Raw genomic sequence first — 20,546 nt, 5'->3', positions numbered from 1 at the left:
TTTTCCCCCCGTCTCTCTCCTGCCTCAGGTGATAGAACGGATCAGGGAAGAAGGATGCTCAGTACTGCTGGTGGCACCGTTCTGGAAAAACCAACCTTGGTTCCCAGTCGTGATGCAGTTAGCGAGTACTGCCCCGTGGCCAGTACCAGTGAGGAGAGACCTCCTCTCACAGGCCCACGGTTCGATCTGGCATCCTCACCCGGAACTGTGGTCCCTTCATGTCTGGGCCATCAACGGGTACATGTTGGACTCCCTGAAGGAGTATTAAACACGATCACGCAGGCTAGAGCTCCGTCTACGAGACGACTCTATTCCTCGAAATGGTCAGTGTTTTCGGGCTGGTGCACAGCCCGTGGTGTGTCACCCACAGACTGTGGTGTGGCGGAGGTGCTTTCCTTCCTACAAGAGCTGTTGGATGGGGGCAGGGCCCGCTCCACGCTCAAAGTTTATGTGGCGGCTATAGCAGCGTTCTCAGAAACAACGCTTGGTCAGTCAATAGGAAGGAACGATTTAGTCATCCGCTTCCTTAGAGGGGCTAAGAGACTGAATCCTCCCAGACCTCCCTCAGTCCCCGTATGGGACCTTTCTACGGTTCTGGAAGCCATGAAAGGTGCGCCATTTGAGCCTTTACAGTCAATCGATTTGAAACACCTGTCTTTCAAGACGGTGTTTTTGCTGGCTCTCGCTTCGGTGAAGCGCATAGGGGATCTGCACGCGCTCTCTTTGAGCGCGGCGTGCATGGAGTTTGGGCCTAATGACTCAAAAGTTATACTCAAACCTAAGCACGGTTATGTTCCGAAATCCCTCAACACACCGTTTAGGGCGCAGGTTATCTCCCTGTCAGCCCTACCGGTCCCTGATGAGGAAAGAGACGCGAGCCTCCTCTGCCCAGTCAGGGCATTACGAGCTTATGTGTCTCGCTCGTCTGGTTTCAGACAGACGGAGCAGCTCTTTGTTTCGTTTAGCGGACGTTCTAAGGGACTAGCCGCGTCGAAACAGAGCCTATCCAGATGGATAGTTGATGCTATAGCGCTGGCATACGCCTCTCCAAGGGCATGCAGTGCCCGTTGGGTGTCAGAGCGCACTCCACGAGAGGCATGGCCTCTTCGTGGACCTGGTCAAGTGGGATTGCCTTGCAAGATATTTGTATGGCGGCAGGCTGGGCCTCCCCGTCTACATTTATAAGGTTTTATAACCTAGAGGTTCCCGCCCTGCAGGCCAGGCTGCTGTCGGTCTAAGTTTACCAGTATTGTCTGACCTGATGCTATCAGCTCAGAATGCTGCGTCTACTGAGCACAGCTCAATGTTCGACAGTAAAAAAGTAGCAGCACGAGATGTGCCTGGGCAAACTGTGTAAGACCCACATTCCCCCATCAGTTCAGGCCGTACCCCGCCCTGTCTGTATGATGAAATTCGCGTCTCAGCGACGCTATCATATGTGGAAGAGTGCGGCTTCGCCCCTCCCTCTTCCTGGACTCCCTGTGAGTTCCCTGAGTGATTGTGCACTATATGTACCCCGGGCTTTCGCCCTTGGGTCTTTGGTGTCAGATCTCAGCATGCACGGCGTTTTGCATTGGGTCCCCTAGCGTAAGATATCTTACGCAGTACGAGAGACCTCTCGTAAGAGAACGTACTCGGTTACTAACGTAACCTCGGTTCTCTCTAGAAGAGGGAACGAGTACTGCGTATCTTGCCGTGCATGCACACGCTCTGGTTGCTTCGATGATGAAAAACCAGATAATAGCTGCCTGCGAGCGGTATTTATAGGCCTAGACCACGCCCATTTCGGCGGGACGTGACGCAGCGGGCGCGAAGTGCCCTGATTGGGTCTGGCGTCACGCCAGGCCTCGCTCGATAGGCTGCTGCAGTTGCCGCAGAGCAGCCAATAGGCGCGCGAGCTGTCTCGCCTATGTCTGCATGCTGCCGCAACGCGTTTTGCATTATTACAAAATTAAGGATAATTTTTGGCTTCAATATCTCGCGGAAAAAGGATTTTCCCCTAGCGTAAGATATCTTACGCAGTACTCGTTCCCTCTTCTAGAGAGAACCGAGGTTACGTTAGTAACCGAGTACGTTTTCGCCTTATTGAGTTTTTTTTTTTTATCTCTTTGTATCAGTGGAATTATTGTGACAAACATAAAACTATGCTACTTTAAAAGACTCCTTGTTTTGGTCAAATTAACTACAAAGCATAAGGCTTTGCATGGAAATAATGTGGCAGCATCGAATTAATACCAGAAGGCATTGCGAAGAACTCTGATGGGAGACAGATTTCAGAGAAATGTTTTATTAAGTAAATATACTTACAGTTTAATGCTGAAAAGTATGGATAAAAATGTATCACCTAAAACTTCAGACTACTTCACCCAAGTTTTAATTGTACATGTTTTCATATTTATTTGCAGTAGTGTAGGTTTCATTTGAAAATTTTAACACAAATTTAGAATGTAATAAAGTTTAGGATGTTTCCCGCCCCCAAAAACAAACCTTTTTACTTAGTTGGTTATCATGTTGTTAGCTTAGCAACATGCTAATGGAAACACTTTTGGAATCCATTCTAAGTCGAGTCTTTGTAGCACTTCATATGTTGACGGCTATTTGTGTGGCATGCCAAGCTGCTGCCAAAACCAAATTTCCTTGGTAACACTTTAAAATAATTTTCATTTGTGACATTAGCAACATTATGTTATGCTAAGCTAAGGTTGACAAAATTAATTACTTAACCATCACGTACTATGCCATCTCCAATTTGTTTGTTATTTCATGTTTTTCATTGCCAAATAAGATGTTATCTTCTTTCATTTTAAACAAGCTATAGAACAAATGGACCACATTTAGACATTTTAATAGTCATGCACCAAAATAACCAACTGATTTGATTTAGGCCTGACTTAAAGTGGTCATGAACTGGCCTTTTTAAAAAAAGTATATTATCTGAGGTCAACTTATGACGTTTGCGTGGTTTTTACATTAAAAAACATCATAATAAATAAGTAATAAGCTATTTTCTACCCTGGTTTTGCGCGTAGCTCCTGAAACACTCGTTTTTTATGGGTGTGTCGCATTGAAGACTTACCCACTGCTATGATTGGATCACAGTTTTACATCTAACAACATCATATTATAATGAGTGTCTGTTTGACAAGCTACGTCCTTCATAGTTGGACCCTTCTGCATAATCAGTAGATGTCAAACGATCTTTAACAATGCAATACTAGCAATACTTGTTTTTTAATCTAATTCTGTCTGATATCCAGCCTCGACCTGTGTCTTGTTTACAAGGGAATGAAACGAACAAACGCACAATGTCTACCAATGTGAGCTGGTACTTCATTAAAAATTAAGTTCTAAACACATTTCACATTCCTAAAATTGGGATCTGAAGGAAGCTTATGCAGCGTTCTTCCACAACCAGGCACTGCACAATATTTTGTAATCTTCAGCTGCATTTTTATTGCTTGGTAGCTCGATCCGGTTTAGCGCCACGTAGCCATATGTTATTTACCTATTACATGTCAAATCGTGCTTTTACATGCGTGAATCGGTGGGTGGGGCTACAGAATTAGGTGGTGGTCATCTTCTGTTGAGGCGGCGTTTCGCTGCTCTCTGACTTCACAGGTAGGCCAATTCGCAGATCCCTCGTTTTATGAGCCAGCTGTCAATACAAGTTTTTATTTGACTAACAAGGAAGTTTACAGCTCCGAAAGTTACAGGATATTTTTATATTACGATGATTTTATATATCAAAAGCTCAAGAATAAGTTGATTTCTCAGTTCATGACCCCTTTAAGACTACGACAGACTGAACAACATTCAATTACCAAGTTACCTCAATTTAATTACCCAAAATGTACCTTTTATTTTAAATTTTTTTAGTCTAAATGAAAACTGTATTTTATGTTTGGTTTTTGAAAAAAATCACTACATCACAATCGGTACATCACTACGTCATACACTTCGTTTTACAGTTCACAGATTCCTACTAGTACTTTTATTGACCCTGATTTTAGAGCCTTGTATTTAGAATGTTCCAAATCATTCACTTATTAGGTTCCATTTGGGTTAGAATGCTGCTATTGTAGTTAGATCCCTATGGAACAGACATATTGTAATTTACAGTGTGCTGCAAACTGCTTTCTCTTGATTTCCCATGACTCTTTTATGTATTCACGCAGTACCCATCTGCTTTGCACCTGTCGTCACCCCACAAACAATGTTTTTTTTTAGTCAAGAGTTGATAACAGGTTTGAGAAAAGTGTTTGTTTTTGATGTCGATGTACATACTTCCGCTTGATACACCTGGCCCTGAACTGTGGCTTACTTTTAAACTATTTGCACTCACAATGCATATGTGTCATCACGTAGCACTGATATGTGCTGTTACAAAACAGCCCTCTCCTTTTCTCTCGCTGCAGTCTGTCTTTTCCTTCTCGCTGAGGACACCGGGTCTCATAAGAACTAGTGTTTTTCCCTCAGCTAGCGCCTGGCACACTTCAAACGCTCTAATCGCTTTGACCCCCGGATGAAAGAGGCAGTGCTGGGTCTAACCCATTGAAATAATGGACAGAAGAAGAAAGACTAGTCTGTGAATGTAAAACGGCAATGCAAAAGCTAAATGTGAACATTGGGGTGTGAAGACAGACATTAAGCATTCTGTCACCACTGGAGAACCGACGGTGCCTAGGCTACGTGATAAAACCACGACAGCTTGAGTCTCAGAGGTCCTATATTAATTGTAAAAATAAAAAATATGGTGAGAGAAAATGGTGCAGTAATACAGTTATTGATGCATTTTCAGTTGAGCGACTCATATCTAGTGGTGTACGTGATTTCACCAAGTACAATTATGTTCCTGGATCAACATCTTTGGGGATAGGGTTAGGACAAAATTTTGGTGACCCATACCTACGGATGCTTTGCTACATGTTTAGTGAAGTAATGATGCCCAAGATTGTATTCCTTGAACTGCCATTTACTGTACTTTAATCAGAGACAGGAAACATCACGATTTGGCTTTGATGTAACATTGGTAATTTCAATATACCAAATTTTCACAGCAGTCAGTTTACACATGTAATGTTTGTAAATTTCAGTCAGATGGGCAAAATAAATGCTGAAGTTGTTTAAAGGGGTGGTAAAACACGATTTCACTTTTCTAACTTTAGTTAGTGTGTAATGTTGCTGTTTGAGCATAAACAACATCTGCAAAGTTACAACTTTCAAAGTTTAAAGCAAAGGGAGATATTTGCTTTTAAAGAAATCAATTTCTAAGAACTACAAAAAACGGCCAGTAGGGACTACACCACATTCCTGCGGGCTTGCTGACATCACTAAGCCCAATATTTACATAAACCCCTCCTCCAATGAAGGATTCGCACAACGGCTAGTCCTGAAAGATGGAGCAGTTCCAACTTTAAAAACAGAAACTGTTTACGGGCCACAACCTGTAAGTATGATTTATTTTTCGTCGTTGTGTTTTCCTGTGATAGTTCGTATTGTTAATTGTACGTTGTAGCAAGGAAGTAAACGAAGGACAACGCTGTTTGGCTCCACAAACCAGTTTGTTAAATGCTAACGTTAATTCATACTTATCCGACAAACACATACAAACTTCTGTTTAATATCACCAGCGCAGCGAACTTGGAATGTTCGTGGTTGTTGTCGTTTATGTGATCAGTGTAAATTATTATTTGATTATAGCTTTTATGTATTGTTTATCTACATGCTTGTTTATCTACAGGCATGCTAAACATGGTTTTGTGTTTGATTTGGCTACTGTTGTAAAGCCAATGTTTAGTGTTCGTATTGGATTAATAGTTCAGGCGACAGATATTTAGCTACAATCGTTCTAAATATACAAAAGTAACAGTGTCATATAGCGATCTGCAGTCTTAAAAAACATACCTTTCTGAAACGTCCTTTAACAGCCGTTCTTGAACAGATTCTGCTCAATCCTCTCCACTAGCATTCTCTGGGTCTGATTCGGGCTCAAACTGGTATGGCAATATTGACGCCGTTGTTTACTGAAGCACAAACTACCGGTAAAGATAAGGGGGCGTGACGTTTCCGAACAACGTGCACTTGGCGGTTAGCGAATCACAACACACTGGGCCAGCTAACCAATCTGAGCCCATTGCGTATTTTGAAGGGGGGGGGGGGCTTCATAGAACGCGGAAATCATCCGACCGTTTTTACAAGGAGGGATAGAGCAGTGTAGAATAATGGTTAAATTATGTGAAAAATAATGCGAATTTTTAAAAACGAAGCATGAACACATGTTACAGTGCACCCCACAAACACAATCAAGCCTTCGAAAAAAGGCGTTTTACCACCCCTTTAATATTTAGGTAATATTAAAAATATATATATATTAAAATTTTATCTGGATAATATTTACGTTGACAATCTTTCTTCAATCTTTAACTTCATTAAAATAATCCACTATTCATTAAAAAGTTTGGGGTTGGTAAGATTTTTTTATAACTTTTTTTTTTATGTATCATGTTCACCAAGGCTGCATTTTATTTGTTTATTTATTTTACAAAATACAGTAAAATATTTGAATTGTGAAATAAGTTAAAGTACTGATTTCTATTTTATAACATTTTAAAATGTAAACCTGAATTTTCAGCATCATTACTCCTTCAGTGTCACATGATCCTTCAGAAATCATTCGAATATGCTGATTTGCTGCTCACAAAACATTTCCAATTATTCCCAATGTTGAAAACAGTTGTGCTGTTTAATATTTTTGTGGAAACCATGATGAAGAAAAAATTCAGGATTCTTTGATGAATAGAATGTTTAAAAGAAAAGCATTTACATGAAATAGAAATCTTTTGTAACATTACAAATGTTTGATCATATTAAGGTGTTCTTGCTGAAAAAAATGCCCCAGACCCTCAAGCACCCACTTGCAGCCCCCTGCATTTTTAAATGAGGCCACTGTATCACAATCTCAAACCAATATGCAAAAAGTGAAATTTGATTTGTCGGCCAGATATATTTAAGGACAAGCTATTAACACTTGAGGGGCTGTGAAATTTGTCCCACAGGCGTCACTAACGTATTAAATCTTCCTGTGAGCACTGGTAACTTTGCCAAGGCATTTCTTTATGGGTTTTTATGAAGAGAAACCCTGCCTGGATGTAACCATTAATGGCAATTACCAGAAAAGAATGTTAGCTGTGTATGCATATCTCTCTAACAAATGATCTCCCCAGCATCCCCTCAGAAGCCTTAAGCAGAGTACTGATTAGAAACGCCATCGAGCATGTCAGTAATGGCGAAACGTTGTGTTAGGTGAAACTCAAATGAGACAGGAACAGTGGGAAGCCAATATCATCTCTCCAACAGTGCATGTTCTTTGTGTTAGTTCTGCACTGCGTTGTTGATGTTGAAGATTTAATCATGAACTCATCCGTCCCAGGATTCAGTTTCTCATGCACCATACAAGTGTGTAATGCTAGGCCTAACAAAATTAGAGTTCTCTGTGTGAACGCTGTGTGACGTAACATGTAACTAGAAAGAACTAGTCTATCATTAGACATGGCTTTTAATATAAAATCAGTAGTCGTTTCTATCCACCATCACATTTTGGTATATCACATTTAAAAAAAAAATGCTGCAAGGAAACACCAAGATGTGTATAATTCTAAAAATGCGCATAAAAAAACGTATGTGCTCAATTGAGGCAGATTTTTAATAAGAAGACATGCACAGAATGGAAACACATTTACCAAATGAATCCCTCGATACGCAACAAAGAACTCGCGTGACTTTGTCTAAACAAAGGATGTAATTGGATAACTGGACTAACCAGCGGACCAGTTTTTAAGTGTTGGTTTGGTCATTCTGAAATGCCTGAGCCGAAGTCTGTCATCAGAATGATTTAGTGTAATGACGTCCCAGAATTGCCTCACATGATTGCGTTCACAAATACCAGGCATCCGAACGCAAGATAACATGACAGCATATATATATTGCGTTTGGTCTGACACATGTATCATTTAATTATCAAAAAAAAAAAATTCTGTTCTCATTTTTTTACTTAGTTTTAGTAATTGTGCCATTTTTGTCATTTTTATTACTTTTTATTTCAGTTTCAGTTGTTTTAGCACATCAAGTTAAACTAAATGAAAAGAGAAATTATATCTTGGCAACTAACTGAAATAATATAAAAGTATATATATATTTTTTTTAAATCATTAACTAACAATGGGCAATATATTGTTCACAGTATATATTATCCTTTGTTAATGGTAGTTAATAAAATGTTCATGTTCATGTTGGTTCACAGTGCATTACCAATGTTAACAGATACAACTTTTGATCTTAAAATGTATTAGTGAAAGTTGAGTTTAACATTAACTAAGAGGAATAAAGTCTGTAGAAGTATTGTTCATTGTTAGTTCATGTTAACTAATGTAGTGAAACCTTATTAAGTGTTACCAGAATTATTAATGTTTTGATTCTTACAGTTTGACAATATAAAATATAAATTAGAAGAGTTAGAATCCTACTATATATAAAGTTTTTTTTTTTTTTTTTTACATATAAAGGACTGTACATATAAAGGACTGTAATACGCTTTTATTTATATAGATTGAATTTGAAGGAACTGTTAACTTTTGAGGGGCCAATTTTTATTCACTTTAATTATTTCTTGGAATGTACAAAAGGTCATGCGCTTAAACAGTCACCTTATTATTTTCATTTTATTAAAGTCATTTTGATTATACATCTGCAATTAATCATAATGCCATGGGAAATAATGAATTACTCTTTAGCACTGGCCCATAAATCATTGGAAAGTTTGTTGCGTAGATTAATGTATTTCAAGTGCACTTCAGAAGAGATTGTAAAACCTAATGGAACCTTCTCAGATAACAGAAAGATGTCTTTTTACAGGTGGAAGTACTGGTATTTTAAAGTGTTAATCGAGCTTTAAACGACCGCATGCTAATCAAGGCTTGCTCTTAAGGTGTCATGAGTTAGCAAAGTCTAGTTAGCATAGTCACATTTGCCCCTGCTGGTAGATACTGTAACTGCACCCTCTTTTTCCATTGACAGCCATTAGAAAACTAGAATTGGTCTCTGAGAAAAACAAAAATGTGCCTATCAATCAATCAATCAATCTATCTATCTATCTATCTATCTATCTATCTATCTATCTATCTATCTATCTATCTATCTATCTATCTATCTATCTATCTATCTATCTATCTATCTATCTATCTATCTATCTATCTATCTATCTATCTGTCTATCTATCTGTCTGTCTGTCTGTCTGTCTGTCTGTCTGTCTGTCTGTCTGTCTGTCTGTCTTTCTTATATGTACGTATACAGTTTCTGGCCGACCGCCTGACATCCATCCATTCATCAACATAACACACATTCAGAGCAAAATTTCCACTTAAATTGGACCTGAGTGCCCTCCTAAATGAACGCCATGTGTGCATGCCAAATGTGTGAAAGAGACACCTCATCTCCTTATTTTTATTCCCACACATAATAAAGTTTTGTCAAGGACTGACTTTTTGAACTCCCCTCCTTGCAGCGATGCACATCATATATCTCACTCCAGATATATTAATCCGTTCCAGAGCTCACTTTCTGAACCTGTCACTTCGTCCACATCCTTATGAGAGCACATGCCGTGCAGTTCTTTACATTCTCACATGCTCAGCGCACCAGAAGAGAAAAAGTGCTGGAAAAAAGGGATTTATCTCCTGTGATGCTTATATTGTTTTCCAGTGTTTCAAAACTGCTGACCTTTTGCTTTTTCTTTAGTTTCACTGAACGTGTTGAGCAAAGCTGCTGCTGTCTTGAGAAAGAGACTGAGAGCCTGCCTTTCTAGGGCTCAGTATATCAAAACAAATGCCTCTAAGGATCAATGAATTAATGTCTGATGTGGAACCAAATTAGGGTGAACGGATTCAGTTGGCTAGAAGTTACTTGTGTGTTCAATGCTGAAGCACATAAGCGTGACTGTGAGTTGGCATTTAGTCGCTGACATTTCAAGGTGCTGTTTTGTTGTGCCAGAAGTCTAACTTCATAAGAGCATGAACTTCTTTTTTCTAAAAGTCATGTTTTTTTGCTAAAGTGCGTGTATGTGACCTTGTGGTGCATGGTTAGCATATTTGTCAGTTGTAAGTCCTGGTTGACAAAATGGGGTGATCAGTGGCCAATATCTAGAGATCAGGGTGACTGATGGAATATCAATATGTATATACTGTATAATAGACATACAGTACAGCAGCCTCAGAAAGTATTGCCACATATGGCTGGATTTCTTTGTATTATATAAAAAAAAATCATTGTAACTAACATTAACTATGAGCATAGTTCCTATAATTCCATTTGTCTTAATTTTGAACAATACATTTTTTATCTATTAGTATTTTATGTAAAATTTTTTTTTTTTACTTACATTTTTGCTAAAATTTTTTACAGTGTCCCTGTTACACATTTGACATGTAGTTACATGTATTTTACATGTAGTAACCCAAACCCTAATCATATAATATGTACACATTGTTTATTAATATTACTCAGTACTTAACTGTGTAACAAGGACATCTTAAAATAAAGTGGACATTCAAAATAAAAGTCATTCTGGTGCATTAATGTTGTCCTGCCTAAATGAACTTGTAGCATTTAAAATGAATGATTTTAGTTTTTAGTGTTTTATTATTAATTTATTTAGATGAAATAGTGCCGAAATGTTAAATTTGGCTATATCTTATCAGCCATAACATGAAAATGAATATCGGTGTATGGATATTAGCCAGAATTTTTGTATCTGTCACTGTCCGTGATCCTGTTTTTAAGCTGTTTACAACGTAGCTCACATGTTCAGATGTTTAGGGAAGTCATAACTAGCTTTACTGAACCATTTGACACTTTGTAATCTCCAAGTCACAGTGAGGGAAACAAAGGAGTGAGATACTTCCCGGCTATTCTCGTTTCTCTGTATCAGGAGCTTGCAATCTTCTGTTGGTATAATTTATGTCCATCCTGTCACATTAAACAACAATCATTCTCATGATACTTCCAGAAGATACATGTCCACATGCAATCCTGAGTGAGTCTAATCCATCGCCGGCTTCTTTAGCAGTGCCTGTAAAGGTTAAGTGAGTTTCTTTCAGAAGCACAGTGTATTTTCCCCCTCCCCTGGCAAGGGAAAGGCTGTTTGCCCAGTGTAGTTTGTTTATGTATGTGTTCGGGTAAATTGGCTATTCTTAGTCTTGCTGAAGAGCAGACGTGACAGACAGAGGCCGTGGTTTGAACTGACTTAATTGGGCCATTCATCACAGAATGCTGATGATGTCTGCTCTCTCTTTCTCTCACGTTGCTATCTTTCACAGTCATTCATTTTCGGATCCTTTCTTTCTCTCTTTCTTTAATCAGAAATGTAATCAGAATGTAAACAGAAGGATTATGTGAACCAAATTCGCCCATTCTGAGGATACCGTAATCTCTAATGTTTATTGTTTGGTAAGAAACACCTTTGGGAACTGCATTAACCATTTTTACAGCTTTTTTTCCCTAAACAATTTTTTAGTCTTCTCAATTTTCTTAGTTCTCAATGAAATCGTATTGTGTTATCTCTCTACCTTACAGTATAATTTGACATGAAATGCATATAAACGAATGTTGAATGTCTCTTTATATGCTATGATAATACGCAGTGATGTAGCACATTAGCATAGTCATAACTCATTTACATGCATTACGCAATGTTCATGTTTATCATCCTCTTCCATCGAACCTGCTTTGGTAACATATTAACTCCTCAAAGCTTGTATTGTGTAATATACCAATACAAGAACCTTAAAGCAGTGAATGAGAGTCAAACTCAGGTCAAGTTAATAGTTGGCCTAGTTTTTTTTAAAATATCCTACTCAATAGTGTTCTTTTTGTGTGTGTGTGCGTGCGTGCGTGCGTGCGTGCGTGTTTACACACACACAAACACACAGACACACACGAGTAAGCGACTGTTTGTTAAGACTGATATATACAATTTTTTATTTAAATCCTTATTCTACATCATATTTAGTATAAATTCACTAAAAAACAATATTTGAAAACTGAAAATGTCCTGGATTTGCATCTGGATTTGCCTATTTTTATATATTTACATAGCATTCATTTTCTTTTGTTTAGACACAGTATTACGTTAAAAGACAATCATGCTTTGACATTTAAACAATTTAAAGCTAATTTTCATTGTTTAAAATGTTTAAAGTATTTCAAATCGTATGACGAAACTCCATTAACTGAGTCATTAATGGTGCTTTTAAGGCAAGAATTATGTTTTTTCTTTTCCTCTAGCAGACTGTTAGTTCAAGCACTTAACGTCAGGTTTGACATGCTAAATATCACATGAAAACCACCTTTAACCGGTAACAGGCCAGTGTCCTGAATCCTAACATGAAGTTGCCTGACAAGGACAACCCTTCAGTACTGTATGTGTGAGTGAACACCAGGTTAGATGACCTCAGACTTGTCATCAGTCACCTGAGAGAGATGGAAGGGTTCGCTCAGCCTCAGATCACATGACCTATTGTTCATTCTGTGGGGGATACAGGTGGTTTCCCTGGGGGGATGAAATAGGATATTCCCTGTCCAACTGATCAGTGTAAACGAAACCAGCGCTGTACAATATCACAAAAGGAGACCACACAAGAACTATTTATTTGTGAGATGTCAAGTACGTAGAAAGATTGTGTGCTTTTGTAGTATGTTGGTTCAGCATCATGTTTTAGTCAGTGTTTTGTTCACCTGAATGTGCAGCCACATGGAAAAAATGAAATACACCAACATTCAAAAGTTTGGGGTCAATTTTCGTTTTTTTTAAGTCACTTATTCTTACCCAAACTATTTATTTGGTAAAAAAATTCTGTAGAAACCATAATATAGTGTGAAATACTATTACAGTTTAAAATAACTATTTACTATTTTAATATATTTTAATATATAATTTATTCCTGTGATGGCAAAGCTGAATTTTAAGCATCATTACTCTTGTCTTCAGTGTCACATGATAATTCAGAAATTACTCTAATAAGTTGATATGGTTCCAAGGTTATTATAGTTTTGCATTTTTAAATTAGTTTTTATTTTAATATAATTTTCAAATGTCCTATAAATTTCAGTTCAGTTTAGTTCATTAATGGTTTCGTTTTTAGTGTAGTTTTTATTTTGTGAATACAATTCTATTTAGTTTTTATATATTTAGTTTCAGTTTTAGTAATTATAGTTTAACAGAACACTTCCAGTTAAAGACATTTCATTTCAGCAAAGTTTAATGTTTGCAGTTTACAGTTAACCCTTGTGAAAACCTCTTAATAATACAAATAAAATAATTGTTCGAGGATGAACAAACAACCAAACAAATGCAACTAAAAAGCAAAACATTATTCATTCATACTCATTCGTATTAAAATGAAATCTTGTTAAACGTGGCATATAAGAAAAAGAAAAAGACATGTGTATGATTATTATGATTATTCTTTAAGGTTATTTCTATGATTAATCCTTTCAAACATTATTCTTGTATTGATCCATTTATACTTGTTGTCTATTACATCGTTTAAAATCATATACTCATAGTTATACTCATATTCAGATGTTCTGTTCAGACCAGACATTTACTTCTACTCTGACAAATGGGCTATAGACATGCTATTTGTTTTTTCCGTTTTCTGCTCAGTGTGATATCTTGTCTAATATGTGTATGGTAGGCCTATCTTGTTTAGGCACATGAGATGGTTATCTTACCTGGAATTAAGGTACAGCTGTATTTGCATAATTATGGTCTCTAGACATGTTGGAAATATTTAGCCTATTTGGCCATTTCTGCTTCTTAGGGCTGGTTCACACAGAAAGCAGGTTTTCTTTTTAAAAAACTGAAAAAATACGCGGGCACAGTGCTAACTTTTAAGTGAGTGTTAGATGTCAGCAATGGTAATCTAAAAGGCACTATTAAATATACAATACTGGCTGATAAATTAAAGAAAACTCTCTAATATTGACCGATAACTGCTACCAATATATTGTGAATTAATTCTTAATAAAGAATGCCTCGATCCCTTTGCATTCAGCAGTGACGTGAATCTTTCCTGACCATCATCTCCAGCTCATTCGTAAGGATGGACAGATCAGAAGGAAGAGAGGAGCCTATTAGACGAGAGGTTGACAGCGCACTTGGTATGCATGAGAACAGCGAGGGTAACCTTTTATCAATCAGCTTTCATCACTGACCGGCCCTATTGAGCAGGCGGTCAGCAACATCTCTCTCTCTCTCTCTTTTTATTTCCCCTGCTTGTTGCTCCAGCAACTAAACCTCTGAAACCCCAGCTTTTATGATGTTTAGATTGGCTTAGTTAAATGCAGTCCCATCTCTCATTTACTTTAACTGCAGCCAGACAGGTCATTTAGCCGTATGCTGTGAAATAGTGTCTTTTCAATAGATAATGACTATCTGGTAACGCTAAAAAAGGCTGGAGAAGTTTTGGCCACCGAAACGCTCTGGCATCCCTCTTTCTTCGATAATACACACTGCCTCTCTTGGGTCTCCATTGTATTTAAACATATTCCGACACAGCGCTTTAGATAAATCGTTCCGGCTCTCTCAGGAACGCCGACTTCCAGGCTGGTATTGATGTGGAACAGACAGTGAAAGTTCTCAGGCTTTTCAGAGCGCCGAGGGATGGATGGGGGAGGAAGAATGGAGGAGAGAGGCATTTAGCGTTTCACCCCAAAGGCACTCGAAATTCTTGCCCGGTCTTTGAGGTGGCGGGCACAAATCGTCCTGTGAAAAGGGGCAGGCGGGAGAGTGATTGGAGGGAGGCTCGGTTTGGCAGTCTGGCTGGTGGGTGGGACATTCGGCGATGAAACATTGCATAAATAATGCCAGAGGGGGGCGCTGGGTCCTCTGTTGCCATGGAAACCTTTGTGGCTGACTGAGCCTGTGCTGTGCGCGAGGTGTTCGGAAGCTGCGGCTGGCAGACCGGCCGCGCCTGTAATGAGTTGAGGAATTTCTCTAATGGGAAGAGTAAGTGGAAGGATGGTCGACGGACTGGCTTTACGTTGATCTTATTTGCTCTGACGTGTGGGAGGAGGAGACGAGGTATGGCTTTTTTTCTGATCTGTGATGGGGAAGGTGGAAAGAATGTTGCTGATTTAAAGGATGAGTTTTTGAACTTTAACTGTATTATATAGCCTATGTATGCTTTGCTAATGTTGGTTACGGTGTTCATGAAAGTGGTTTTTTTTCTTCTTTTTTTTCTTGTGGACATGAGTTGTGCTTCTTATTATGTCTGGCATAATACAGTAAACGTTAATTCTCATTGGCTGGCTCTCCAGCCTTACTTATACTGGTTTTAATTGGTAGATTTCAGTCACAATTAGCTGTCAGTTCTTATATATATTTGCACTTATTTCCTTTGAACTCTGATCAACAGGTGTTGCCGCTCTACTAGTGGTTTGCAACATAAATTTACCTTCTTTAATAGTGACATTGTTCCATAATAACTTCTTTAAGCCATCTTGGGAGATATTTTCCTTTTTATTTTATTTTTTATTTTGTTATTATTAATGCTTTCAAATCGATTAATTGTGATTAATCGCATCTATAATAAAAGTTTGTTTATATAATATATGTGTGCGTGTGTGTGTATATATATATATTATATATATTAATATATATATATATATATATATATACACACATATTGTGTGTGTGTGTGCGCGTGTCTGTGAATACACAAACACACACACACACACACACACACACATATATATATGTATATATAATACACACATATATTATAAACACAAGCTTTTGTTAGATGTGATTAATCAATTTGACTGCGCTACTTTCAATATTTATAAATTAAATGTTTAATGCAAGAAGTAAAATACAGTAAAAAAAATCTATTTTTCCACAAATCTTTTTAGATTTTTATGTATATGCTCCAATGCAACTATAACATATGTATAATATAAAGCAATATTTAATTAAATATATATATCTGTTGTTAATAACATTTTAAGGGACATATTGCTATAATTTAATTATATAATTATAATTGAAACAATTATGTTTTAATGCTTTTTCAAAAGATTTGCATTTCCCTGAGAAACTTTGTTTACTCAGAAAACATTTGGTGATGGAAATAATAAGAGGTGGGAGGAAATTTGCGCTTGCAGAATTTTGCATTCTCTCTCTCTCAAGACTTTTGTGTTCTTTTACCAAATTATTGAGAGAGAGAAAGCAAAAGTTCTGCTAAATGCAAAGATTCTCGGGGGGACACAAATGTTTTGTGAGTGAACACACAAGCGTTGAAATATAATGCTTCCTTTTATCAGTTTTTTTTCCCCCCTTCACTGTGTTCCCTTAAAGGGATAGTTCACCCAAAAATGAAAATTCTCTCATCATTTACAATCTATGTAAATGATGAGAGATGATGATGATGATAATCTTATTATCTATGTTTCTCAAGTTGTTCCCAACATGAATTTCTTTCTTCCGCTGAACATTGACTTCCATAGTATGTTTTTTTTCCATACAGGAATTCAATAGGGTCCATAACTGTTTGGTTACAAACACTCTTCAAAATCTCTTCTTTTGTGTTCAGCAGAAGAAAGAAATTCATATAGGTTTGTTCATATAGTAAATAACAGAATTTTCATATTTGGGTGAACTATCCCTTTAAGGCCTGTATGCATGAATATTGCAAACGTAAAACTGTTGATTCAGAGTTTTGGATTGATTGATTGAAACAGTCTGTTTGAGCTGATTTATGCAAATGAACAAACTTACCAACTGATTTTGAATTTTGAATAAGAGCTATGATGCATTCAAATGTCATTATTCTTTAGATTTAATTAGGCTACTTAGAATGTATTCCTCTGTAGGTTGGATGTATTTCACAGTCTGTATCCTCTTTTAATGTGTCAGTGTCCAGAACTGCACAAATGTGAGAAAAGTAAAATCCTATGGGAGAAGTGTGAAAGGTGTGAGAAAAAGAGAAGAAATGAGATTCATTTGCAGCACATTTGTGGTTTGCTGGTTTGTTTGGTGACAGAGAGCTAGTTGTTTGTGATTAAGTGCAGATAAAAAAAGGGGTGTTTGGGGGATTGAAAAGGAATAAGGAGTTATTCTGATGTCTGGGAATAGGGGCTGGTGGGACACACCATCATCTAATTTAGTCCACAAATGGCTTTCAGAGCTGGATCAATAAACCCTTCTATTGTACGATCCCTGTATGCATGTGGTTACGGATCAGGCCCCCATCGATCTTCCTGCCCAGCTGTAATTAAAACAGGTACCGGTGACGAGAACACCTGCTGGGGAGCATCAGATTTTTTTCTCAATTCCTATTTTATCCTCATCTCCATGTTCTGGACCGTTTCTCTGCTCTGCAGGAATAAAACACTTTGGGGGTCTTTGGGATAAAAGCTATCTTTTCTTTGTTAATCAGAGTTTTTGTCATAACCAGCCACAACGACGATACACAACGACTGGATTCTGGTGTGGGTCGGGAATCAATAGACTGCCGATCCAATAGCCAAGACTATTTCGATTCAATTCGGTACCTACGGATAGGCTTTCAAACGGTCCCGTGCTTATTTGTTTTCAGGCTCTGTAGTCTGAAGAGCGTCAAAGGTTTCTAATTACAATGCAATTTGCAGCGTTTAGCATTGTAGCCAATCGCGCTGCATCGTAAGTGACTGACAGCATCAGTCATTATAAAGGGAGCAGTCACTCTTTGATCGCTTTCTGTATATAATCTATTTGCAATTTCAATAAAAGTTTTATTTTTCATGCTGCTAAAAAGACCAACGGCCATGTTATACACTGGGTTTCAGGAAAGACAACCGCATTTAAATGCAGAGTGAATCCGCTAAAATATCCCCGATATTAGGAATGACAATATATTTGGCAATATGTTCTTTTAATTTATGGAGACATCTAAGAGTCTGTATATAGCCTTTGATGTGATTTATGCACATTTGTTCAAAAAAGCCTGTATGGGCAGATTGTTCACATGATGTAGGCAAAAGTTTTTGATTTAATTCAGTTAGATTCAATATTGATTAATTGGGGCAGGGCTATCTCAAGCATGGGACGGGGTCCCCATGGGCCCCCCTCGGTCAGTCTGTTCACGACTGGCTTCCTGGGTGTAAGGGATGGGTGTTCTGCAGGGCCCCCTAAAGATATTTATTGGACTCATATTTAATCTTAAGGACTCATATTTATTTGTGTGGACAGATAAATTGCTTGTTGCTGGAATCTTATCGCGTCAGGTTAGCACACTGTGTAATGCAGCTATTTAGTCTTTCTTTGAGTCTATTTGAGGAATTGGAAGTTCTTTGAAGGCTTCTCGTTTGGTGGAAAAGCTGTTGTCTTGGAGGGGGGCAGCTTGGGGCTGGCCGTCTAAGCGATTATATCTACTGATAGTGCACTTTCGGTCCCAGCTGGGGCGTTAGTGGTGATTATCATCTCTCAGGGCCGGCCGGAGGTCTGCCCGTTTGATTTATTGCTGGCTTGCATGTTGCTCCACAAATTCTAAAGAAGATTCTCAATGGGACTAGAGTTTAATATGATCAAAATAACAAGTTTTTAAACTCAATATAATTACTGGAGAGAACAGAATGTGCCCCCTGTAGGAATATAGACTTTTAAAATGGCATTGAATGTGATTAGTGGTTCTTGCTAAGGCTTATAGGGTTAGGGATTTGAACAAACACGTAGTATTAGTATGTTAATTCAAATCATCCAGAAGAAGTTCTCTTACTTTTCTAAAAAGTTTCTTCTTTTCTAATCTTTTTTAATCAGATATACCAGACCAGAATTTCACACAGACTTTTTCAGTTTGATATAATTATGTTTCTACTCCAATTTGTTGTTGAAATATAAACATTTAAATTATGGCTGTAATAAAAAAAATGTAACAATAATTTTTTTCATGAAAGATTTTTTTAGACATACATCTGATAATCATCGCTTACAGGTTAAGTAGAAATATAATTATGAATTTTGCATATATCTTGCAACAATCTCCTCTCTAATTATTTTTTAGCTAACCCCGAGCTACAGATGTTGAATGGCTTTTCTGAGGTAAATGGAACGTTACGTGACTTTTTTTACAAGCTGATTTATTTTTCAGATATATTTCAGTAAGTTGTTCTGTTTCTTTTAACATGCCTTTTGATATTCGTGTTGATTTTGTGCGATAACTAGTAGTAAAGAGGAAGAGATGATCAGTTCATGCGCGTTCATGTGTCACGCCACATCAAATAGTGTCAAAACAGGATTTATTGTTTGAACTTTGTTATAAAATTGACAGATTTTGAAAGCTGAGACTTTGTTTTTTAGTAAAAGTAACAAAGCACCGGCACACTACAAATAATATTTGGTGAAGTTTTATTCATGCGTCAACTGAAAAACAACTTAGACTAAAAGACCAATCTTGATTAATCAGTATTGTCCACCCAGCCCTAACAACGCCATAGCAAAAATTAATAAACACGTTAGCACATACATAAGAACACTTTAGCATCGTGATGGCAACTTTTGTCAGAAATATTGAAAATGTATATTTTTCTCAGAAAATGGACAATTCTAGTTTTAACTGTTACTGTGGACAGACTTGTGTAACACTGTATAATTTTAATCAGAATATGTTGTATTTCAATAGTCAAGTTTAAGTGACATAATGGCATTCAATGAATTTTGTTAACTGACCATCTGTCTTTTTCTTTCCCCAGGAACTACAGTTTGAAAGATTAACTCGAGAGCTGGAGGCGGAGCGTCAGATAGTGGCTACTCAGCTGGAGCGATGCAAACTGGGATCTGAGACAGGTGGCAGCATGAGCAGTATCAGGTAATGCTAATGTACTGTGTGTGGGTGTGTGTTGCAGTGGCTATCTAATTCTTCAACAAGTCTCTATAATGAGGGCATGCTTTCTGAAGGATGTAATTGTATGGTTATGGAAATGCTGACAATATTATTGACTTCTTTGTGCAAGGGTCAAGGAGGAGTTTCAAATGTAATTTCAGCTCATATTGTGATTTATACATCACCTTGAGTTTGTATGTGAAAGAAAGTGTGCATGGCTCCCCATGTTGGGGCCTACATGTGCACATGAGATTCTGTCACATGAGGGCACCCGGGGTTAAACTAGTTTCCACAGGTTTCTTCTCATGCCTCAGAGAAACTCAAAGACATTTACTGCATGACAGAGCCCCAGCTGAGCCCCGGACTCATGTCTGCACGTTACTTTGGCTAAATAAGGACATACAATAGACTTCTATTGTTTTTATATAAAGCTAATTATAGAATAACCCTTTTATTTGTTTGTGTGTTTTAATATATATTTAGAAATCCATAAAATACAATATTTTATTATAATAAAATAAAAATATTAATAATATAATTATTATTATTATTTAATAATCTGTTAATTTATACATTTTCATAATATATTTCATTATAAATCATTTAAAATAATGTAAAATAATAGATGTATAA

General features: G+C 37.5%; 1 protein-coding gene and 1 long non-coding RNA gene across 3 annotated transcripts in view; one reads left to right on the top strand and one right to left on the bottom strand.

Moving 5' to 3' along the window:
• ctnnd2a (catenin (cadherin-associated protein), delta 2a) overlaps positions 1-20,546 on the top strand; it is a 287,583-nt gene that overhangs the window by 69,646 nt on the left and 197,391 nt on the right. The window contains exons 1-2 of one of the 2 annotated variants that reach the window (XM_082184575.1): positions 14,973-15,136; positions 19,783-19,898. In XM_082184575.1, the coding sequence (XP_082040701.1) occupies positions 19,885-19,898 (14 nt within the window). In that variant the 5' untranslated portion in view covers positions 14,973-15,136; positions 19,783-19,884. Of the gene's footprint in view, positions 1-14,972; positions 15,137-19,782; positions 19,899-20,546 lie in introns of those variants that run through there. The other variant, XM_082184574.1, reaches the window with a different exon arrangement.
• The window catches only part of LOC309509781, a 667,378-nt gene that overhangs the window by 644,864 nt on the left and 1,968 nt on the right, over positions 1-20,546 (bottom strand). The window lies entirely within an intron of this gene.

Source organism: Leuciscus leuciscus, assembly GCF_965113295.1.
Source record: "Leuciscus leuciscus genome assembly, chromosome: 11".
Classification (NCBI taxonomy): domain Eukaryota; kingdom Metazoa; phylum Chordata; class Actinopteri; order Cypriniformes; family Leuciscidae; genus Leuciscus; species Leuciscus leuciscus.
Note: the sequence above shows the minus strand (reverse complement) of the source record. Positions and strands in the feature narration are given on the sequence as shown.